Raw genomic sequence first — 18,237 nt, 5'->3', positions numbered from 1 at the left:
TAAACGGCATTTCCGTGCGCTCTGGTTTCCGTTATGATGTCCTATTGTGCCAGAAGCGGTTTAGTCCTGCTGGCCACATGACCCAGAAAGCTGTCTGCAGACAAACACCGGCTTCCTCTGCCTGAAAGCGAGATGAGCTCCAAAACTCCAGAGTCGCCTTTGACTGGCCTTAACTGTCCAGGGGTCCTTTGCCTTCTTTACCTTTACCATGTCCACACCATACAGCGAAAGCATTGCGGTACCACTTTAAGCAGCCACAGCTCCCTCCAGAGAATCCTGGGAGCTGTAGTATGCTGAAGGTGCTGAGAGTTGTTGGGAGGCCCTTCTATTCCCCTTGCAGAACTACATTTCCCAGAGTCCCCTGGGAGGAGGGATTGATTGTTAAACTGCTCCGGGATTTGTGAAGGGAATAATAGCTCTCAGCAGCCTTAAACCACAGCTCCCAGAATCCTTTGGGGGAAGCCACGACTGTTTAAAGTGCTTTCAATAGTGTATCATTATAAATGTATGCCCTCTTTTCTGCCCACTCTCCCTTCCCGATTTTGTTTTATTTTCTGTATACATTTAAAACCCACCTTTCATCCAAGGAGGGATATATGTGTTTTTGGAAGGTGGGGCGGGGTGAATGTTTAGTTTCGTTTTGTAACTATTCGTTTTGCATTTTTATCCTGTATTTTTATCTTGTGGACCGCCCTGAGACCTTTAGATGAAGTTTAATAAATAAATAACCTGCCTTACAAGGCTGTTGTGGGGATCAAATGAAGAGGGGAATCATAGGATCAGAGTTGGAAGGGACCCTGGGGGTCATCTAGTCCAACCCCCTGCAGTGCAGGAATTTGCTGTCATCCCATGCGGGGATCAAACCTGCAACCTCAGCGTTAGCAGCAGCACGCTCCAACCATGTACGCCACCAATGAGCTCCTTGGAGGAAACGTGGAGTATAAACGCAGTAAATTACTAAAATGGCCGACATGGATTTAAGAATTGGTTCAGGAAATAGAATCCCCCCCCCCTCTCCTCCTTAGCACAGAAATTGGATTGCCTTGTGTACAGAATGTCTAACTTGATTAGGGCGCATTGCACGCAGTCCTCAGAAGTGAGAGGAGATCTTTCTTAATTATGGCCCAGCAAAAAAATCCCAGTTTGATTCTTGTTATCCATCTCAGCCTCACGAAAAGCCAGATCTAATTGCAAAGACAGAATACGTAGCTGATCCTAAGTGTCTAGGGATGACAAACCCTTCCAAGGAGACCGAAAGAAATAGCTACGTTTAGACAAGATTTATTTCAAGGCTGCGTGTGGATGTGGATTTGTTGCCCGTAAAAAATATATATATATATATATACTTTGTTTTAAAATGTCAGAAGAAATTAAAATGGGGAACAGTCATTTGTCTTGTTTGCTGAAGTTTATGGACCAAGAAGCAGGAGAGTTCAAACCCAGGAAAGTTGGCTTTTTTTAGACTAGGAAAAGCATTTTTAAAAAATAAGAGAAATTCAGCAGTGGCTAAGCTGCCTCAGTTCCTTCTAGAACATTCGTCCTAAAAAATAATGATGTTAGCCTGGCATCTGCTGAGGGAATCATAGTTGGTGAGCTTGAGAGGGTTATTAGTTCCAGTTCTGCTTATTTAGGCAGACACCAATTTTTCTTCAGGCCTCCATGTTGTTTTGTATAGGACAGTGAAAGGGAATCTGTGGTCCTTCAGATGCTGGTGAACTCCAGCTCCCATAAGCCTCAGCTAGGCTGGCTAATACTGAGGGATGATGGGAGCTGTAGTCCTGCAAAACTCAGAGGGCCGCACGTTTCCCCATCCATGGTATAGGATTCAGGGCCCATCTGCACTATCCATTTAAAGCGCTACGACGCCACTTTATAAACAGTTGTGGCTTTCCCCAAATAATCCCAGGGAATATAGTTTGCTATTGCTGCTGAGCGTTATTAGGAGATAGTTCCCCTCACAGACCTGCAATTCTCAGAGTGGTGTAGCAGGGAACCCCTCTTCCCAGGGAATTCTGGGAGTTATAGTTCCCTGAGCAGCTTTTAATGGGAAGTTTTTAATGACTTAACGTTTTAATGTATTCTTAATATTTTGTTGGAAGCCACCCAGAGTGGCTGGGGAAACCCAGCCAGATAGGCAGGGTTCTATCTATCTATCTATCTATCTATCTATCTATCTATCTATCTATCTATTTCATGGGGGTCTTCTAACAGCTCTCAGCAAACTACAGTTCCCAGAATTCTCTGGGGGAAGCCATGGCTGCATAAAACGTCTGCAGATGAGGCCCATATGTTAAGCAGGGATTTGTATCACTGGATTTATTTCGTTCCACCTGGTAATAAATAATTCTGGTGTGGGCTGGGAGATGGCATATGTTCTTGTTGAAGTACGAAGCAATATTATCAACAATAAATCGTTCCCCAGTCACGTTACTCTTTTTCTCCCTTTTCAGCGGACTGTGTGAAGGTGACTGTCCGAGATCATGGGATCAAGGGGCTGTATCGTGGCCTCAGCTCTCTGGTTTATGGTTCCATACCGAAAGCTGCCGTGAGGTAATCACTTTTGGATTTTTATTCATTTCTGTAGTAGTAGTAGTAGTTGTTGTAGTATTGGACTTCTTAGTCACTTTTTAAAATACAAAATGTATACTGGAATTTGGGCTAAGTTGCTCAGAGACTCCTTAAAGCAGTGAACGATGAATAAATAATATAATAACGTCAAGACCAGCGTGTTCTCTTCTCCCCAACCCACCGTGCTCCTCAGCTTTCATGAGCTGCCACCTTTCTCTTTCCAGGTTTGGCATGTTTGAATTCCTCAGCAACCACATGAGAGACGCAGAAGGGAAGCTGGACAGCAAACGAGGTCTCCTGGCTGGCTTGGGGGCTGGCGTGGCTGAAGCAGTGCTTGTGGTGTGCCCTATGGAAACCATAAAAGTAAACACAACCACAAACATGCACACAAAATGTGGTGTTTGTTTGCTTATTTCTTTCTTTGTTTGTTTTTGGGTTGATTAAATGAGTATCCAGCTTTTCAAGAACTTATCCACGAAGCAGTTTACACAAACACACACACATATTTATTTATCTGAAATAATCATCAAATAAATAAATGTGTGTGTATGTGTTTGTGTAAACTGCTTTGTGGAGAAGTTCTTGAAAAGCTTTATTGGCCGAGGGAGCCGGCGTACAGCTTCCGGGTCATGTGGCCAGCATGACTAAGCCGCTTCTGGCGAACCAGAGCAGCGCATGGAAACGCCGTTTACTTTCCCACCAGAGTGGTACCTATTTATCTACTTGCACTTTGATGTGCTTTCAAACTGCTAGGTTGGCAGGAGCAGGGACTGAGCAACGGGAGCTCACCCCGTCACGGGGATTCAAACCGCCGACCTTCTGATCAGCAAGTCCTAGGCTCTGTGGTTTAAACCACAGCGCCACGCCGGCTCCCTCGGCCAATAAAGCGAGATGAGCACCGCAACCCCAGAGTCGGCCACGACTGGACCTAATGGTCAGGGGTCCCTTTACCTTTACCTTTTAAAAATCAAATAGGAAGTTGCCCTTATCCCAAATGAGATCATTGGTTGATCTATCTCAGTGGTGTTGATACCATGTGGTGTCAAACTAAGTCCTGCTTATAGCAGACACATTGAAATGAATGGACCTAAGTTTGTTGTGTCCATTAATTTCAGTAGGATACAAACTGCTGACTGGCTATAGCTGGCGATCTAATGCCAGTGTACTGGAAGAAGCAAAGATCACCAGTGTTGAAGTGATGATTCTTCAACATCAACTTTGTTGGACTGGTCATGTTGTGTGGATGCCTGAGTATTATCTTCCAAAGCAGCTACTCTATTCCAAACTTAAAAATGGAAAGCGTAGTGCTGGTAGGTCAACAAAAGAGGTCTAAAGACTCTCTCAAGGCAAATCTAAAAAAAAAAAGTAGTATAAACACTGACAACTGGGAAACACTGGCCTGCGAGTGCTCCAGTTGGAGAACGGCCTTTACCAAAGGTGTCATGGGCTTTGAAGACGCTCAAACTCAGGACGAAAGGGAGAAACATGCTAAGAGGAAGACACGCTTGGCAAATCCACACCGTGGTCAACTCCCACCCAGAAACCTATGTCCCCACTGTGGAAGGACGTGTGGATCCAGAATTGGCCTCCACAGTCACTTAAGGACTCACTGTTAAGACCGTGTTTATGGAAGGCAATCTTACTCGGCTACGAGTGATCACCAAAGAAAAGATAGCTCTCTAGGGATTCTGACACTCCCATCCCCTACCTGGGGGGCAGGTTTATTGGGTTGTTTTCGTTTTTATTATGTATTTTGTGTTCCTATATTGTGATTTTATGTTGTAACCGCCCTGAGACCTGAGGGTATAGGAAGGTATACAAATTTAATTGGTGATGGTGAGGATGATGATGATGATGATGATGATGATGAATACCTGAAGATAGAATCTGAGAGATTAAGGAGCTAAAAAGTTCCTTGCTGGCCCGCAGATGCCCATCTTAGTCCATTATCCTGTTCTCCCAGTGGCTAACTAGATGCCATGGGAAGCCCACAACCTAGCATGCTGCCTTCTGCTGAGTCAGACCATTGGTCTAATACAGTGTTTCCCAACCTTGTGCTTCCAGCTGTTTTTGAACTACAACTCCCATCATCCCTGACTAGCAAGACCAGTGGCAAGGGATGATGGGAATTGTAGTCCAAAAAAAGCTGGAGGCACAAGGTTGGGAAACACTGGTCTAATATACCGCAGTATTGTATACACTGACTGGCAGCAGCAGGTCTCCAGGATTTCAGGCAGGGGTCTTTCTTAGCCCCAGCCGGAGATGCCAGGGACTTGATCCTGGGATCTTCTGCATGCAAGACAGATGTTCCAACACCCTTCACTATTTAAGACACACTCTCTCTTGCACGCACTCCCTCACACACTGTTCAAGCTGCTGCACACAGACACAGACACGCCAAATGAATGACCTGTTTAGAAAAGGGCAGCACGGCAACCTTCTGAACACGTGCAGTTGCAGCAAAATAAACGCTTTTTCACGGGGCGGTTTCCCGTACAGCTCCCGAAAGGGGGAAAAGATGCATGAATCTTTTGTGAAGCTGCTCGTCAGGTTGAGCATCAGAACCCACCTTGTGGTGAACAGCAAACATTGCAAGGGCATTTCCCACCCATCTCCCTCCTTTTTGGGTCTGGCCCATAGCTGCCAACATTTCCCTTTTTTAAAGGGAAATCCCCTTATTGGATTCCTTGCAAGAAAAGGGAAAAGTTGACAGCTTTGGTCTGGCCGCCTTTGTTATCTGGGCTTGGGAGAAAGAAGCTCATCTTCCTGATGCCACTTGCCCCACAGAAAGAGAAACGGGAGCTTGCCGCCTTTAGAGTGCATGTGAAAAGTTCTGGAGGTTAAGACAGCATCATCGCCATTAACAAACTACAGTTCTCAGGGAGTTTTCTCCACCACTTATGTGCTATTGTTGTGTGAGTGATGGGCTACAGAATGCAGCTGCCCCTTTCGAAAACAACCCAGTCTAAAAGAGACTGAACAAAATAAAAAAATTCCTTCCAGTAGCACCTTAAAGACCAACTAAGTTAGTTCTTGGTATGAGCTTTCGTGTGCATGCACACTTCTTCAGATACTGAAGTGTGTGTATCTGAAGAAGTGTGCATGCACACGAAAGCTCATACCAAGAACTAACTTAGTTGGTCTTTAAGGTGCTACTGGAAGGATTTTTTTTATTTTGTTTTGACTATGGCAGACCAACACGGCTACCTATCTGTAACTAAAAGAGACTGAGCGAGTTTAAAAATCTCTCTTGACTTGCCAGTAAGTGACCTGGTGGCTGTTCCTCCACAGGTGAAGTTCATCCACGATCAGTGCTCTCCGCAGCCAAAATATCGAGGTTTCTTCCATGGGGTGCGGGAGATCATTCGGCAACAAGGTGAGACCTGGCGTTTGTTAGCAGGGAGACATCCTTGGCAAGGAGAACTTGTGGGGTTTGCATAATTGGGAATGAGAAAGGAGCTGTCTGCCTTCAAATCACAAGTAGGCGAAGCTTCAGATCTCTCAGTTTGGGGTCTCTTGAATGCTCTTTTGCTTGTATCAGGGATGGGGAACCTGTGAACCTCCAGATCTTGTTGCTACTTCTGGTCCAATGGCCATAAAATGAAGGGGAATAATTAAGAACCAGTATGACTTAATGGGGATGCGGGTGGCGCTGTGGGTTAAATCACAAAGCCTAGGACTTGCCGATCAGAAGGTTGGCAGTTTGAATCCCTGCCACGGGGTGAGCTCCCGTTGTATGGTCCCTGCTGCTGCCGATCTAGCAGTTCAAAAGCACATCAAAAGTGCAAGTAGATAAATAGGTACCACTCCGGTGGGAAGGTAAACGGCGTTTCCGTGTGCTGCTCTGGTTTGCCAAAGCGGCTTAGTCATGCTGGCCACATGACCCGGAAGTTGTACACCGGCTCCCTCAGCCAATAAAGCGAGATGAGCGCCGCAACCCCAGAGTCGGCCACGACTGGACCTAATGGTCAGGGGTCCCTTTACCTTTACCTTTACCTTTTTATGACTTAATGATTCGGGTGCTGGACTAGGACCTGGGAGACTGGGTTCAATTTCCTACCCCCTGCAATGCAGGAATCTTGCCCATAACCACTCCTAGGTGGCCTTGAACCACCCACCTTCTGGCTAACAGTCAGGCACACTGATCCATTGCATCTGCAACTGGTTGCCCACCCACCGCCAAGCCCAGGGTCAAGGTTCTTGTATTCTTTTACAAAGCCCTAAACGCGGGTGGTGCTGTGGGTTAAACCACAGAGCCTAGGACTTGCCGATCAGAAGGTCGGCGGTTCGAATCCCCGTGACGGGGTGAGCTCTTGTTGCTCGGTCCCTGCTCCTGCCAACCTAGCAGTTTGAAAGCACGTCAAAGTGCAAGTAGATAAATAGGTACCGCGCTGGCGGGAAGGTAAACAGCGTTTCCGTGCGCTGCTCTGGTTAGCCAGAAGCGGCTTAGTCCTGCTGGCCACATGACCCGGAAGCTGTATGCTGGCTCCCTCGGCCAATAAAGCGAGATGAGCACCGCATCCCCAGAGTCGGCCATGACTGGACCTAATGGTCAGGGGTCCCTTTACCTTAAACAACTTCAGTCCCTGGGTACCTCAGCGGCCACCTGAACTCATATGTGTCAAGTCACTGTGATATCACCTGCTGAAGCCTTATTGATCATTCCCCAAGTTGGTGAGGCTTATTTGACAAGAACACGAAACTGAAGCTTTCGTGTCGTGAGCCCAGCCTTATGGAAACACTCTTGCCAATAAAGACTCAGCAGGCACCTTCTGTTTCAGCATTTAAACGCCTGCAAAAATCTTTTCTATTCCGTCGGGCTTATGCAAGCAACGAAGAATAATATCTCTTTCCACAACAGTTGGCTGATTCTTGATTTTAATTTTTCATAGGACTTTTATGTACAGTTGTTGCGAACGGCTCTGGTATTTTCTTTATGAGTCAGTGACTTATAAATATTTTCATAAACAAACAACAGTGTGGTTTTCCTGCTGCCTTATTCTTCCTCCTGATCTCCTTTTTCTTTTTGCTGCAGGCCTCAGGGGAACTTACCAAGGTTTAACAGCGACTGTCCTGAAACAGGGATCCAACCAGGCTATTCGTTTTTTTGTCATGACAGCTCTCAGGAATTGGTACAAAGGTATACCCACCTTTTCAGATATCATCTTTCTTCGTCTGGGCGGTAATCTGAACGGTGTCCCAGATCTTCTAACCTGAAGGCTTTTGCTAAGGCAAAAGGAATAATATCCAAGCAGACACCTGGGTTTTATTTTCCCAGCATGCACTGGTGCCGGTCACCAGCTTCTGTCCCACGTATCTGGAGTAGGGCTGGAGCAGCTTTCCAGGGGCCACAGGCCAGCAGTGGGCCAGAGGCATAAGCATGCTGAACAACCAGTGTGAATGTTCACCTTTGTATAGTAGACTAGTTTCTACGTACCCCCTTTTCGAGCCTCCATCCAGACAAGCAAGAGGCATGAGCAGGGTTCAAGGACAACATCCCAGCAAGGCAGAAACATTCGATTTGATGTTTTATATGCTGCTTGCTATGGGACGCAGGTGGCGCTGTGGGTTAAAGCCTCAGCGCCTAGGACTTGCCGATCGAAAGGTCGGCGGTTCGAATCCCTGCGGCGGGGTGCGCTCCCGCTGCTCGGTCCCAGCGCCTGCCAACCTAGCAGTTCGAAAGCACCTCCAGGTGCAAGTAGATAAATAGGGACCGCTTACCAGCGGGAAGGTAAACGGCGTTTCCGTGTGCGGCTCTGGCTCGCCAGAGCAGCGATGTCACGCTGGCCACGTGACCCGGAAGTGTCTCCGGACAGCGCTGGCCCCTGGCCTCTTAAGTGAGATGGGCGCACAACCCCAGAGTCTGTCAAGACTGGCCCGTACAGGCAGGGGTACCTTTACCTTTACCTTTATGCTGCTTGCCACTTAGAGAACAGTGTTTTGTCTTTTATTTTATTTTTTTAGGAGTTTAAACATTTTAGGTCATATGTACACGTATAACAGTAAAATAGCAGTATGACAACAGTATCAACATAAACCAGAAATGCTGGAGATTCTAGACAACATGCTGGAACAAAGAACAGTGTTAGTGGGTGGCTTTATATATAAAATAGGTAAAGATAAAGGGACCCCTGACCATTAGGTCCAGTCATGGCCGACTCTGGGGTTGCGGCACTCATCTCGCTTTATTGGCCAAGGGAGCTGGTGTACAGCTTGCAGGTCATGTGGCCAGCATGACTAAGCCGCTTCTGGCGAACCAGAGCAAAGCACGGAAACGCCGTTTACCTTCCTGCCGGAGTGGTACCTATTTATCTACTTGCACTTGATGTGCTTTCGAATTGCAAGGTTGGCAGGAGCAGGGACTGAGCAACGGGAGCTCACCCCGTCACGGGGATTCGAACCGCTGACCTTCTGATCGGCAAGGCCTAAGCTCTGTGGTTTAACCCATAGCGCCAACCGCATCCCTTCATATATAAAATAATAGCATGTAAATAATATACTGTTCTTTGCAGCTGAGCCACTAAGGGGCACTGTTCACCCAGCTTCCTGTTCAGTGTTGCATAGCTGAGTGCCAAGCACAAGACCCAAACAAATTATGCCCACCTATTCATTTTTTCCTGTATTTTTAAATCCACCTTTGGAGAAAGTGCTATTCTAAAAATAAAATAGATTCCCTTAACTCAGGGGTGGTGGTGAGGGGGAAGACACCCCACATTTAACAAAAAGCAGGTCTTTAGATCCAGATAAACTCCGTGCTTCTCCCCTGCTCTTGAGTCGATTGAGTGTTCTCTACCTTTAAACAAAAAACAAAAAAACTGCAGTTTCCTATAAATACAGTAGCTCAGTTGGTTCGAGTGTGGTGCCAATAACAGGCTGCCAATTAGTTTTCGGGATTCAGTGCTGGTTTTGACCTATCAAGACTTTGGTGGCTCCCAATACCTCAAACATTGCCTCTCCCCACGTGAATCAGATCAGAAACTGAGTCCATCATCAGAGGCCCTTGTTCATGCGCTCTCTGTGAAGGAAGTGCCGAAAGTGGCAGTAGAAGAAGGGGCCTTTTCAGTGTTGGCTCCCTGTTCTGCAGGGAAGCACATCTGACACCAGTGTTGTGTCATTTTAGGGGCCAGGTGAAAACATCCTTGTTTACCCAGGCATACGGTTTTTAATTGGGGGATAGGTTGAGATATCTGTGGCCTTTGTTGTGCTTATCTGTTAAGTAAGGTGGCTGGGACTTGTTCCTTTGCAAAAGGTTCTCAGATCCAGTGTTTTAGTTTTTAGTTTGTTGCTGGTTTGAATGTCTTTGTTTTATTTTTGCTGTGTAAGTCGCTTTGTGGCGCTAAAGTGCAATATTGCAACTAATAAAGTTTATTTAGTATTATCAACATTATCATCATCATGAGATGCAGGGTGTTGTAGTGGTTAGAGTATCAGGCTAGGACCTAGGAGACAAGGGTTCGAATCCCCACTGGGCCACGAAGCTCCCTGGTTGACCTTGGGCCCATCACTCACTCACAGCCTAAACTACATCGCAGGTTGTTGTGGGAATTAAATAAGGATTGGGAGAGCCACCATAATGCTCCTTGGAGAAAAAGGTGGGAGATAAATGCAAACAACAACAACAACACGCACTTTTTAAATTCAAGCCAGATTTCCATTTCAGAGTGAGTTGACTCCTGACACCTTTGTTTTCTGCTCTGTTTCCTCACATTCCTCCTCCTCATCTTCATTCCCCTTCCCCTTCTAGGAGATAATCCAAATAAAGCCATCAACCCGCTTGTCACTGGGTTGTTTGGGGCGATCGCAGGTGCAGCCAGTGTCTTTGGCAACACGCCACTGGATGTCGTGAAGACCAGGATGCAGGTATGCCCAAATCTCTAAACATCTCTTCAAAGGAAGCCTGTAGGTCAGATTCACTCTGGACCAAGCTTCCATCTGGCCATATTTGAATGGTGGGCATGGCTAGAGGCAAGGGGGGGGGGTTAAAAATGCATTTTACCTGCACTCTTTTATATAAACGTGAGTGGGAATGGCGCAGGTGAAAGGGAAAGCCCAATTGTTGGAGTGTGGCAGGGTGGATCAAAAGGATTGACAGGTGACGTCAAGTGGTGGCCCATGTGGGTGGAGTTTGCTAGAAATGGAGGGGCTGGAGGGGCAGATTAAGCCCAGGAACCAGAAGTTCCCCACCAGGTAATTAATCCCTATATATGCCTGATCTTTCTGCATATTCTGACCTTTCATATTGCATCACGGTGTGGTACGCTGGTTTGACATCAACTGATAGGAAGTGCCTACAGAGGGTGGTGAATACAGCACAAGATACTATGGGCTGTCCCGTGAATCCGCTGGATGAAATAGCGGAAGAATGTTGCCACAGGAGAGTGAAGAAAATTCTCAGAGATGATTCACACCCTGGCCAGCACTTTCTTGATCTGCTGCCCTCAGGCAAAAGATATAGAAGCATGATTAGTCGCACCAACAGGGTAAATAACAGCTTCTATCCATGGGCTGTTAGGCTGCTGAATGAAAAGATAACAACAGGGCAACTGACTTTCGGGTTTGGTGGGTGTGCATCAGTAAATGAGGGGAATTAAGACTAAGAGAGCTGAGTGGGGGGGTGCTTGTGTAATCTCACTGTACAGTGGTACCTCGGGTTACATACGCTTCAGTTTACATACACTTCAGTTTACAGACTCCACTAACCCAGAAATAGTACCTCGGGTTAAGAACTTTGCTTCAGGATAAGGACAGAAATTGTGCTCCGGCGGCGCAGCAGCAGGCCCCATTAGCTAAAGTGGTGCTTCAGGTTAAGAACAGTTTCAGGTTAAGAATGGACCTCCGGAACGAATTAAGTACTTAACCCGAGGTACCACTGTATACAAGTTGTACAAGTGACAATAAAGTATTTCAATTCAATCTCTCTCTCTCCCCCGGCCAATCTTCTTATACAGGGCCTGGAGTCTCACAAGTACAAAAGCACTTGGGACTGTGCCTATCAGATCATGAAATATGAAGGACCTCTTGCGTGAGTGTATCTTGGTTTTATATTTATCTAGTTATTTAGAGCATTTGTGCTCCACTTTTCAGCCCAAAAGGCTCCCAGCGTAGCTTGCCTGTAGAGGCAACTCCCCATTTATGTGTGTTCAAGTGACTGTGTGGATCGCTGTGAACCCAGAAGTGGCACTTTTAAAGGGGCGGAAAGCCCACCCCCCCAAAAAAGAGCACGTAAACGGCAAGAACGGTTACAAAAACTGCATCTAGCAATCCCACAAGAGCTTCACAAGTGCAATCCCATGAGCCTTTGAGGCCTGTGGAGAGTTGGAGTTTGATCAAGGAGGTTTGGAGGGAGTCCGTAAAGCGCTTCAGAACATAACCCCCATGTAAATGGGGAGTTGCCTGTACTCAAGTAAAACAAGACCGTCCCTTGCCCACAGATGTACCATCTAAAAGTCATGACCCACAAGGAAAAAGAGGCAGGGAGGGAAGAGGGGCAGAGTGGTGCATGCTCTAGTTATCTCCCGCTTGGACTACTGCCATGCGCTCTACATGGGGCTACCTTTGAAGGTGACCCGGAAACTACAACTAATCCAGAATGCAGCAGCTAGACTGGTGAGTGGCAGCGGCCGCCGAGGCCACATAACACCGGTCCTAAAAGACCTACATTGGCTCCCAGTACGTTTCTGAGCACAATTCAAAGTATTGGTGCTGAGCTTTAAAGCCCTAAACGGCCTCGGCCCAGTATACCTGAAGGAGCCTGGACACTGAGGTCCAGCTCCGAGGGCCTTCTGGTGGTTCCCTCACTGCGAGAAGTGAAGTTACAGGGAACCAGGCAGAGGTCCTTCTTGGTGATGGCACCCGCCCTGTGGAACACCCTCCAATCAGATGCCAAGGAAATAAACAACTCTCCGACTTTTAGAAGACATCTGAAGGCAGCCCTGCTTAGGGAAGTTTTTAATGTGTGATGTTTTATTGTGTTTTTAATATTCTGTTGGGAGCCACCCAGAGTGGCTGGGTATAAATTATTATTATCAAGTCAATTGTTCTTGTAATGGACAGCTGGCACAGTCCAGGGTTAGGGAGTTCCTGATGGAGCTGGTCTTCCCCAGCAGAGCTGTTGGAGTGAACCCTTTCCCCCCATCTCTCCCACTGAGGCCATCTGAAGAAAGGGCTCTGCTCTCTGGTGACGGTTGAGAGAGAGGAGGCCTAAGCTGCCTTGCTTGTTTCTCGGATAAACGGCTCTAACCACTATACCAGACTGTCTCTTGGTTGGCTCCCCTCTTCCCAAAGTTTGCTCGGATTCTCTGAAATGCCCCTTTCTCACCCCACTCTCTCCATTCCTCTGCAGGTTTTACAAGGGCACGATCCCCCGCCTGGGCCGGGTCTGCTTAGACGTGGCCATTGTGTTCATCATCTACGACGAAGTGGTCAAGGTACTCAACAAGGTGTGGAAAACGGACTGAGAGCCCGCCGTGGGCGGCACCACCTCCTCCCCACCCGCCAGGCAACAGCGGGAAGGGGAGGGGAAGGCACGACCCATCACAGGCGGGGGGGGGGGCGGTTTCCAACCCACAACTCCCTCCCTCGCCCACCCGGCAAGTTAGTGCCAGCATTCCAGGGCTCCTTCAGCTCCACAGGTGGGATCTGGATACGGATCACGTCCCCGACCCACTGCCTTCATATCAAGCTCAATGACACGTTTTATTTATATCCGAATGAACTGTGGCCGTGTTGCTAGTTGTTGCTTGTTTTTTAATTACTGATGATATGATAATGTGACCAGATTGGATGGGGGAACAGAGACGGGATGGTTTTGTGCTACATCTCCAGCTGCTAAAGTTGGGGGAACGGGGTGAAGGGGTGGGGCGAGTTTGACTGGTGCCCGTCAGAAAGAGAAAGGGAACTTTCCCCACACACACCCTGTCCCCCGCACCAACCCCAACACCTGCTAGAATAAAAGTTCAAGAAGCTTTTTTCCCTTTTAGAAACAAACACACGCATGAATTTACAGCTTCCCAATCGCTGGTCTAGATCAGAGTTTCCCAAACGTAGGTCTCCAGCTGTTTTTTTGGACTACAGCTCCCATCATCCCGAGCTAGCAGCACCAGTGGTCAGGGATGATGGGAATTGTAGTCCAAAACCAGCTAGAGACCCAAGGTTGGGAAACCCTGGTCTGGAGCAAGGATGGCCTTCCAGATCTTGCGGCAGTACAGCCCTTCAAATATTGATGTACTCCAACTCCCATCATCCCTGCCCGTTGGCTGTGGTGGCTCTGGCTGATGGGACTTGGAGTCCAGTGACTTCTGGGGTGCCTCTGCTGGCTTTCTGAGAAGCTGGTGTTGAAACATGAGCTAAGAAGAAGTCCCTGGTTGTTTACCAGAAGGCGATTGCCAGCGCATTGAGCTCCAGCTTACCAGCCAAAGAAGATCTCGCGAATTGTTGACCGACGGTGTCAACTCAGAAAACTTGCAGAGGTAGGGAAAGGACGTCAGACATTTGGGTGTTTGTCAGCCCTTCTTATGCCCCTTCCGCCATTTGCTGCCAGCAGAGAAGAAAGCCTTGGAGGTCATGACACACATTCACACACCCCCAAAAATACTTTAGTACATTCCGTAAGTCCTGCTCCAATAGTATTCTCTCGCCAGCTAGCTCTTGGTATTGGCAAACGCGGGGGTCCCTAGAAAAGGTGTTGCTGGACAACAAGTCCCATCATCCCTGCCCCTTGGACCATCCTAGCTGGGACTGATGGGAGTTAGGAACCCAGCAACAGCTCAAGGTCCTTTGATTCCACATCTGTGCTCTCTTTGAATGACGTAGAGGAAGAGAAGGAATTGCCACCTCTGCAGGCTCCAAAGCACGATGGCCTTAGCAGTGGAAGCTGGTCCATTTTGGTGAATGGGGCATTGCCCCATCAACCTCAGCTTGCCCCCGGCCCATCACCACCTGCCTTCTTACAACCAGGCAACGGTGGCAACCCTGCCTGTCAATTTTAGTCTCTGTGTCGTCCTTGTAGGACGCAAGCAGGCGGATTAGAATTCGCTGCCTGCTGTTTGGGCTCCATGCCCTTCTGCCCTGCCAGTCCCAATGGGCGTCAGCCACCCCTAGCCCTAGGAGGACCTGGTTCTCCCAGCACCCCATAGAAATGGGGCTGCAGTGGTGGGGCTGCTGTGGTGGTGAGGCAGCGGGTGATGGGAGGGCAGTCTGTTCTGGGTGCCTTGCAGTGGCCTGCCACTGCTGACTCCTAACACCAGCCCTGGGTGGGGATGACATTCACCCTTCCCCATCCTACGCTCATGCCTTCTATGCTTCCCCCCTGCTAAAGTCCGCATCCCAAAGATCTGCTGTGATCGGTGTTTTTCTTAACTCGTGCTGATGAAAGCTTCTTTTGAACCAAAGTTGGGGGACCCACTCCCCTGACCTCCATAAATGTTTCTGCTGAGTCGGGAGAGTCAAATTAATTCCCACGAGTACACCCAGCCCGTAATGTTAACTCATTCCATAGAATTCACTTGTTTACATGAGGGAGGGGAGGGAAAGAGGGATATGAAAAACAGAAGTGATAGCCCCTTTCTAGAACCTGTTTCTTGTGTCCCAGGTGGAAAAGGGACCCCCCAGCTAAACAGAGTACTGGTCAGAGGGACCCACCTGCCCTCTCTCTGACTCTGCTGAGGCTTACCCAGAAGGTGGGCAAAGGAGGGGTGAGGTTGGTGCAAACACGTCTGCAGGAGCACAAGACTGGTTCTGCTGGTGTGTTTGCGCTGCTGCAGCCTCGCCCCTTGCTGCTCGCCGTAAGCTTCAGTGACACTAATGTTAGGAGTCAAGGGGAACAGTACCACCCCTCTGCTGCCTGATGCTCCTTTTCAGATTGTCTTTTCTCCTCCCTGTCTCCTTGGAAGTTTCCTCCCTTTTTTCTCCTTTCGAAGACCCTAATGACTCGCTGGAGAAACTTGTAGGCTTAGCAGACACTACTCTGGCTCACTCGTGCTTTTTTCTGTACTAGGAAGGGATCTTTCCCCAGGTGCCAAGGAAACTCGCCAATGATTCCGTTACGGATCTGTGCCAAATTTTGTGTGTCTCTCGTCCTTTTTCAGTACATGTGGGGGCCTTCCCCTCCCCACCTTTTGCTCCAGTCTTTGCTAGCTATGTACTGTGGGCCTAACTAAATGCAGCCAGCTGTTGATAGGGGAAGCATTTAGTGCAGGGACCACCAATGTGCTGCCCTCCGGATGGGGTGGACTACATTTCCCATCATCCTTGACCGTTGGCACTGCTGGCTGGGTCTGATGGGAGCTGACACCTTCAGGGTCAGAGAACAAAGCAGGTAGATTTGTTTCGCTACCACCACATATTTTAAGATGCATTCCAGTTGCAAAACTAATAAAACGATAAGCCTGCTCCGAAGAAGCTGTGGGCTGCAGCTGCACCACTACGTGAAACCCTTTGAATGAGAATTAAGTTTCATCTGTCCAAACACACCTTTATGAGCATATTGGCTGCAAGTGATAGATCAGGGGTGGGGAGACCTGTAGATTTCAGATATTGCTCTCTAGTGGTACCTTGGTTTACGACCATAATCCGTTCCAGAGGTCCGTTCGTAAACCAAAACAGGTCGTAACCCAAGGCGCGCTTTCGCCAATGGGGCCTCCAAATAAATTTCTCTGTAATCCCCCCAAAATTGTTCGTAATCCCAAAAAAGTTTGCAAACCAGGACACGCACTTCCAGGTTTGACATGTTCATAATCCAAAACGTACGCAAACCAGACTGTTCGCAAATGAAGGTACCACTGTACTAGAATTCCCATCATCCCTGACTGCAGGTGATGACAGTTGTAGTCAGAGCATCATCTGGAGAATTTACAGGTTCCTCATCCTTACAGTAGATTTGCTGCATAATTTCAATTTCACAGAAGTGGGGATCCTGGCTGTGTCCCTGCCCGTATTTCCACACATGTGCACTTTGGGCTTCCAAGATATTGGTGGACTTCAGCCCCAGCAAGCATGGCCAATGGCCAGGGATGATAGGAGTTATAGCCAACCAACACCTGGACTCTTAACTGTCCTACAGGCTTGGATAACAGGTATCCAGGCTATGTTTTTGTGCTGACCATGTGGCAAGCAAAGGCAGGTGATGCATTGGGATGGGGATTTTGTTGCTTGTGGGGGTGCGTGGTTTTTTTATTTACACAGACCGAGGATTTCTGAATTGAATGTTTTTTTTTTTTTAAAAAAATTAATTCACTGTTTGCACCGGCAGCCTGATACTAGAATGGTTTTGGAACTTCTTAGCCCTGTGGCGAGGACGCCAACCAATAAAGCCAAAGTTGCCTGTTTTAGTGAGTCGTTTGGCAATTTGTGTTTCACTTGGAAAGGCACAGCAACTGCCCCCTCTCTCTGCCTTGCAGGAGGAATTCCTGCTCCTCTAGCGGGCAATGAATAGGTAAAGGGTAAAGGGACTCCTGACCATTAGGTCCAGTCGTGACCGACTCTGGGGTTGCAGTGCTTATCTCACTTTATTGGCCGAGGGAGCCGGCGTACAGCTTCCGGGTCATGTGGCCAGCATGATTAAGCCGCTTCTGGTGAACCAGAGCAGCGCACAGAAACACCATTTACCTTCCCGCTAGAGTGGTACCTATTTATCTACTTGCACTTTGATGTGTTTTTGAACTGCTAGGTTGGCAGGAGCAGGGACCGAGCAACAGGAGCTCACCCCGTTGCGGGGATTCGAACCGCCGACCTTCTGATCAGCAACTCCTAGGCTCTGTGGTTTAACCCACAGTGCCACCAGCGTCCCGGGCAATGAATGCCTGTACCTCAATGCTTGCACATGCACACAAACATAAGAGGCTGCAGGATCAGGCCAATGACCCTTCTAGTCCAGCATCACAGTGGCCCAGATGCCTTTGGGAAACCCAGGGCCCAAGCACAAGAACCCTCTTCCTTCTGGTATTCAGAAGCATTCCTGTCTCCGACTGTGAAAGGCAGAGCAAAGCCACTGTGACTACTAAGACTGGGCAGCAATCTGGTTTTCAACGTTGCGATATATCACCAACATCACCAGCTAAGCATTGCTAGATACCGATATATCACGATGTCTGAAACAAGGATGGAGCTGGTTTTCAACTCTGTGATGTATCACCAGCTAAACATCTCCTGCATAACATTGTGATATACTTACTGACAGATCACAGTGTGAAATAAGGATGGAGCTATGTAGAGGCATTCCCCACATTGTGATTTTTGCATAGCACACACATACACACACACACCATGATTTGCAATACATTGCCAGGTCAAAAATTATGAAACCAATATCATGAGATGGACGTGAAACCGGTTTTGGATGATATATTGCCCAGCCCTAACACACATTAAGGTCAGAAGAACTTTGCCGGCAATCAGGCCAAAGGCCCATTGACACCAACATCCTGTTCTTACCTTTGACCAACCAGGTGCCTCGAAGAAGCCAACAAGTGGGACATGGGTGCAAGAGCGCTCTCTCCTAACCACTGTTTCTTGGCAGCTCTTAAGAGCGCTCTTGACTTTTGTTTGCTTCTGGGAGATGTGGGAATGTGTTGTGCTCCACAAAGTACAGTGGTACCTTGGTTCTCGAACTCAGTCTGTTCTGGAACTCCGTTTGAATTCCAAAACGTTCGAAAGCCAGTTGGCTGATTGACC

The 18,237-nt window shown here is 48.0% G+C and overlaps 2 protein-coding genes across 3 annotated transcripts in view; one reads left to right on the top strand and one right to left on the bottom strand.

The window, feature by feature from the left end:
• Positions 1 to 16,892, top strand: part of SLC25A1 (solute carrier family 25 member 1) — a 52,049-nt gene extending 35,157 nt beyond the window's left edge. Inside the window, exons 3-10 of one of the 2 annotated variants that reach the window (XR_013833788.1) lie at positions 2,451 to 2,550; positions 2,793 to 2,931; positions 5,860 to 5,944; positions 7,604 to 7,708; positions 10,313 to 10,428; positions 11,517 to 11,590; positions 12,911 to 16,148; positions 16,184 to 16,892. Coding sequence is in view for 1 of the 2 variants with exons in the window: in XM_079957082.1 (XP_079813208.1) it covers positions 2,451 to 2,550; positions 2,793 to 2,931; positions 5,860 to 5,944; positions 7,604 to 7,708; positions 10,313 to 10,428; positions 11,517 to 11,590; positions 12,911 to 13,025 (734 nt within the window). In the remaining variant the exon portion in view is untranslated. Of the gene's footprint in view, positions 1 to 2,450; positions 2,551 to 2,792; positions 2,932 to 5,859; positions 5,945 to 7,603; positions 7,709 to 10,312; positions 10,429 to 11,516; positions 11,591 to 12,910 lie in introns of both variants that reach the window. The other variant, XM_079957082.1, reaches the window with a different exon arrangement.
• LOC307204850 (uncharacterized protein) overlaps positions 1 to 18,237 on the bottom strand; it is a 90,249-nt gene that overhangs the window by 25,344 nt on the left and 46,668 nt on the right. The gene's annotated exons all lie outside the window — the stretch shown is intronic.

This window comes from Podarcis cretensis (genome assembly GCF_951804945.1).
Source record: "Podarcis cretensis genome assembly, chromosome: 16".
Lineage (NCBI taxonomy): Eukaryota > Metazoa > Chordata > Lepidosauria > Squamata > Lacertidae > Podarcis > Podarcis cretensis.
The sequence above is the reverse complement of the archived record's forward strand: the minus strand, read 5'-3'. Positions and strand labels throughout refer to the sequence as shown.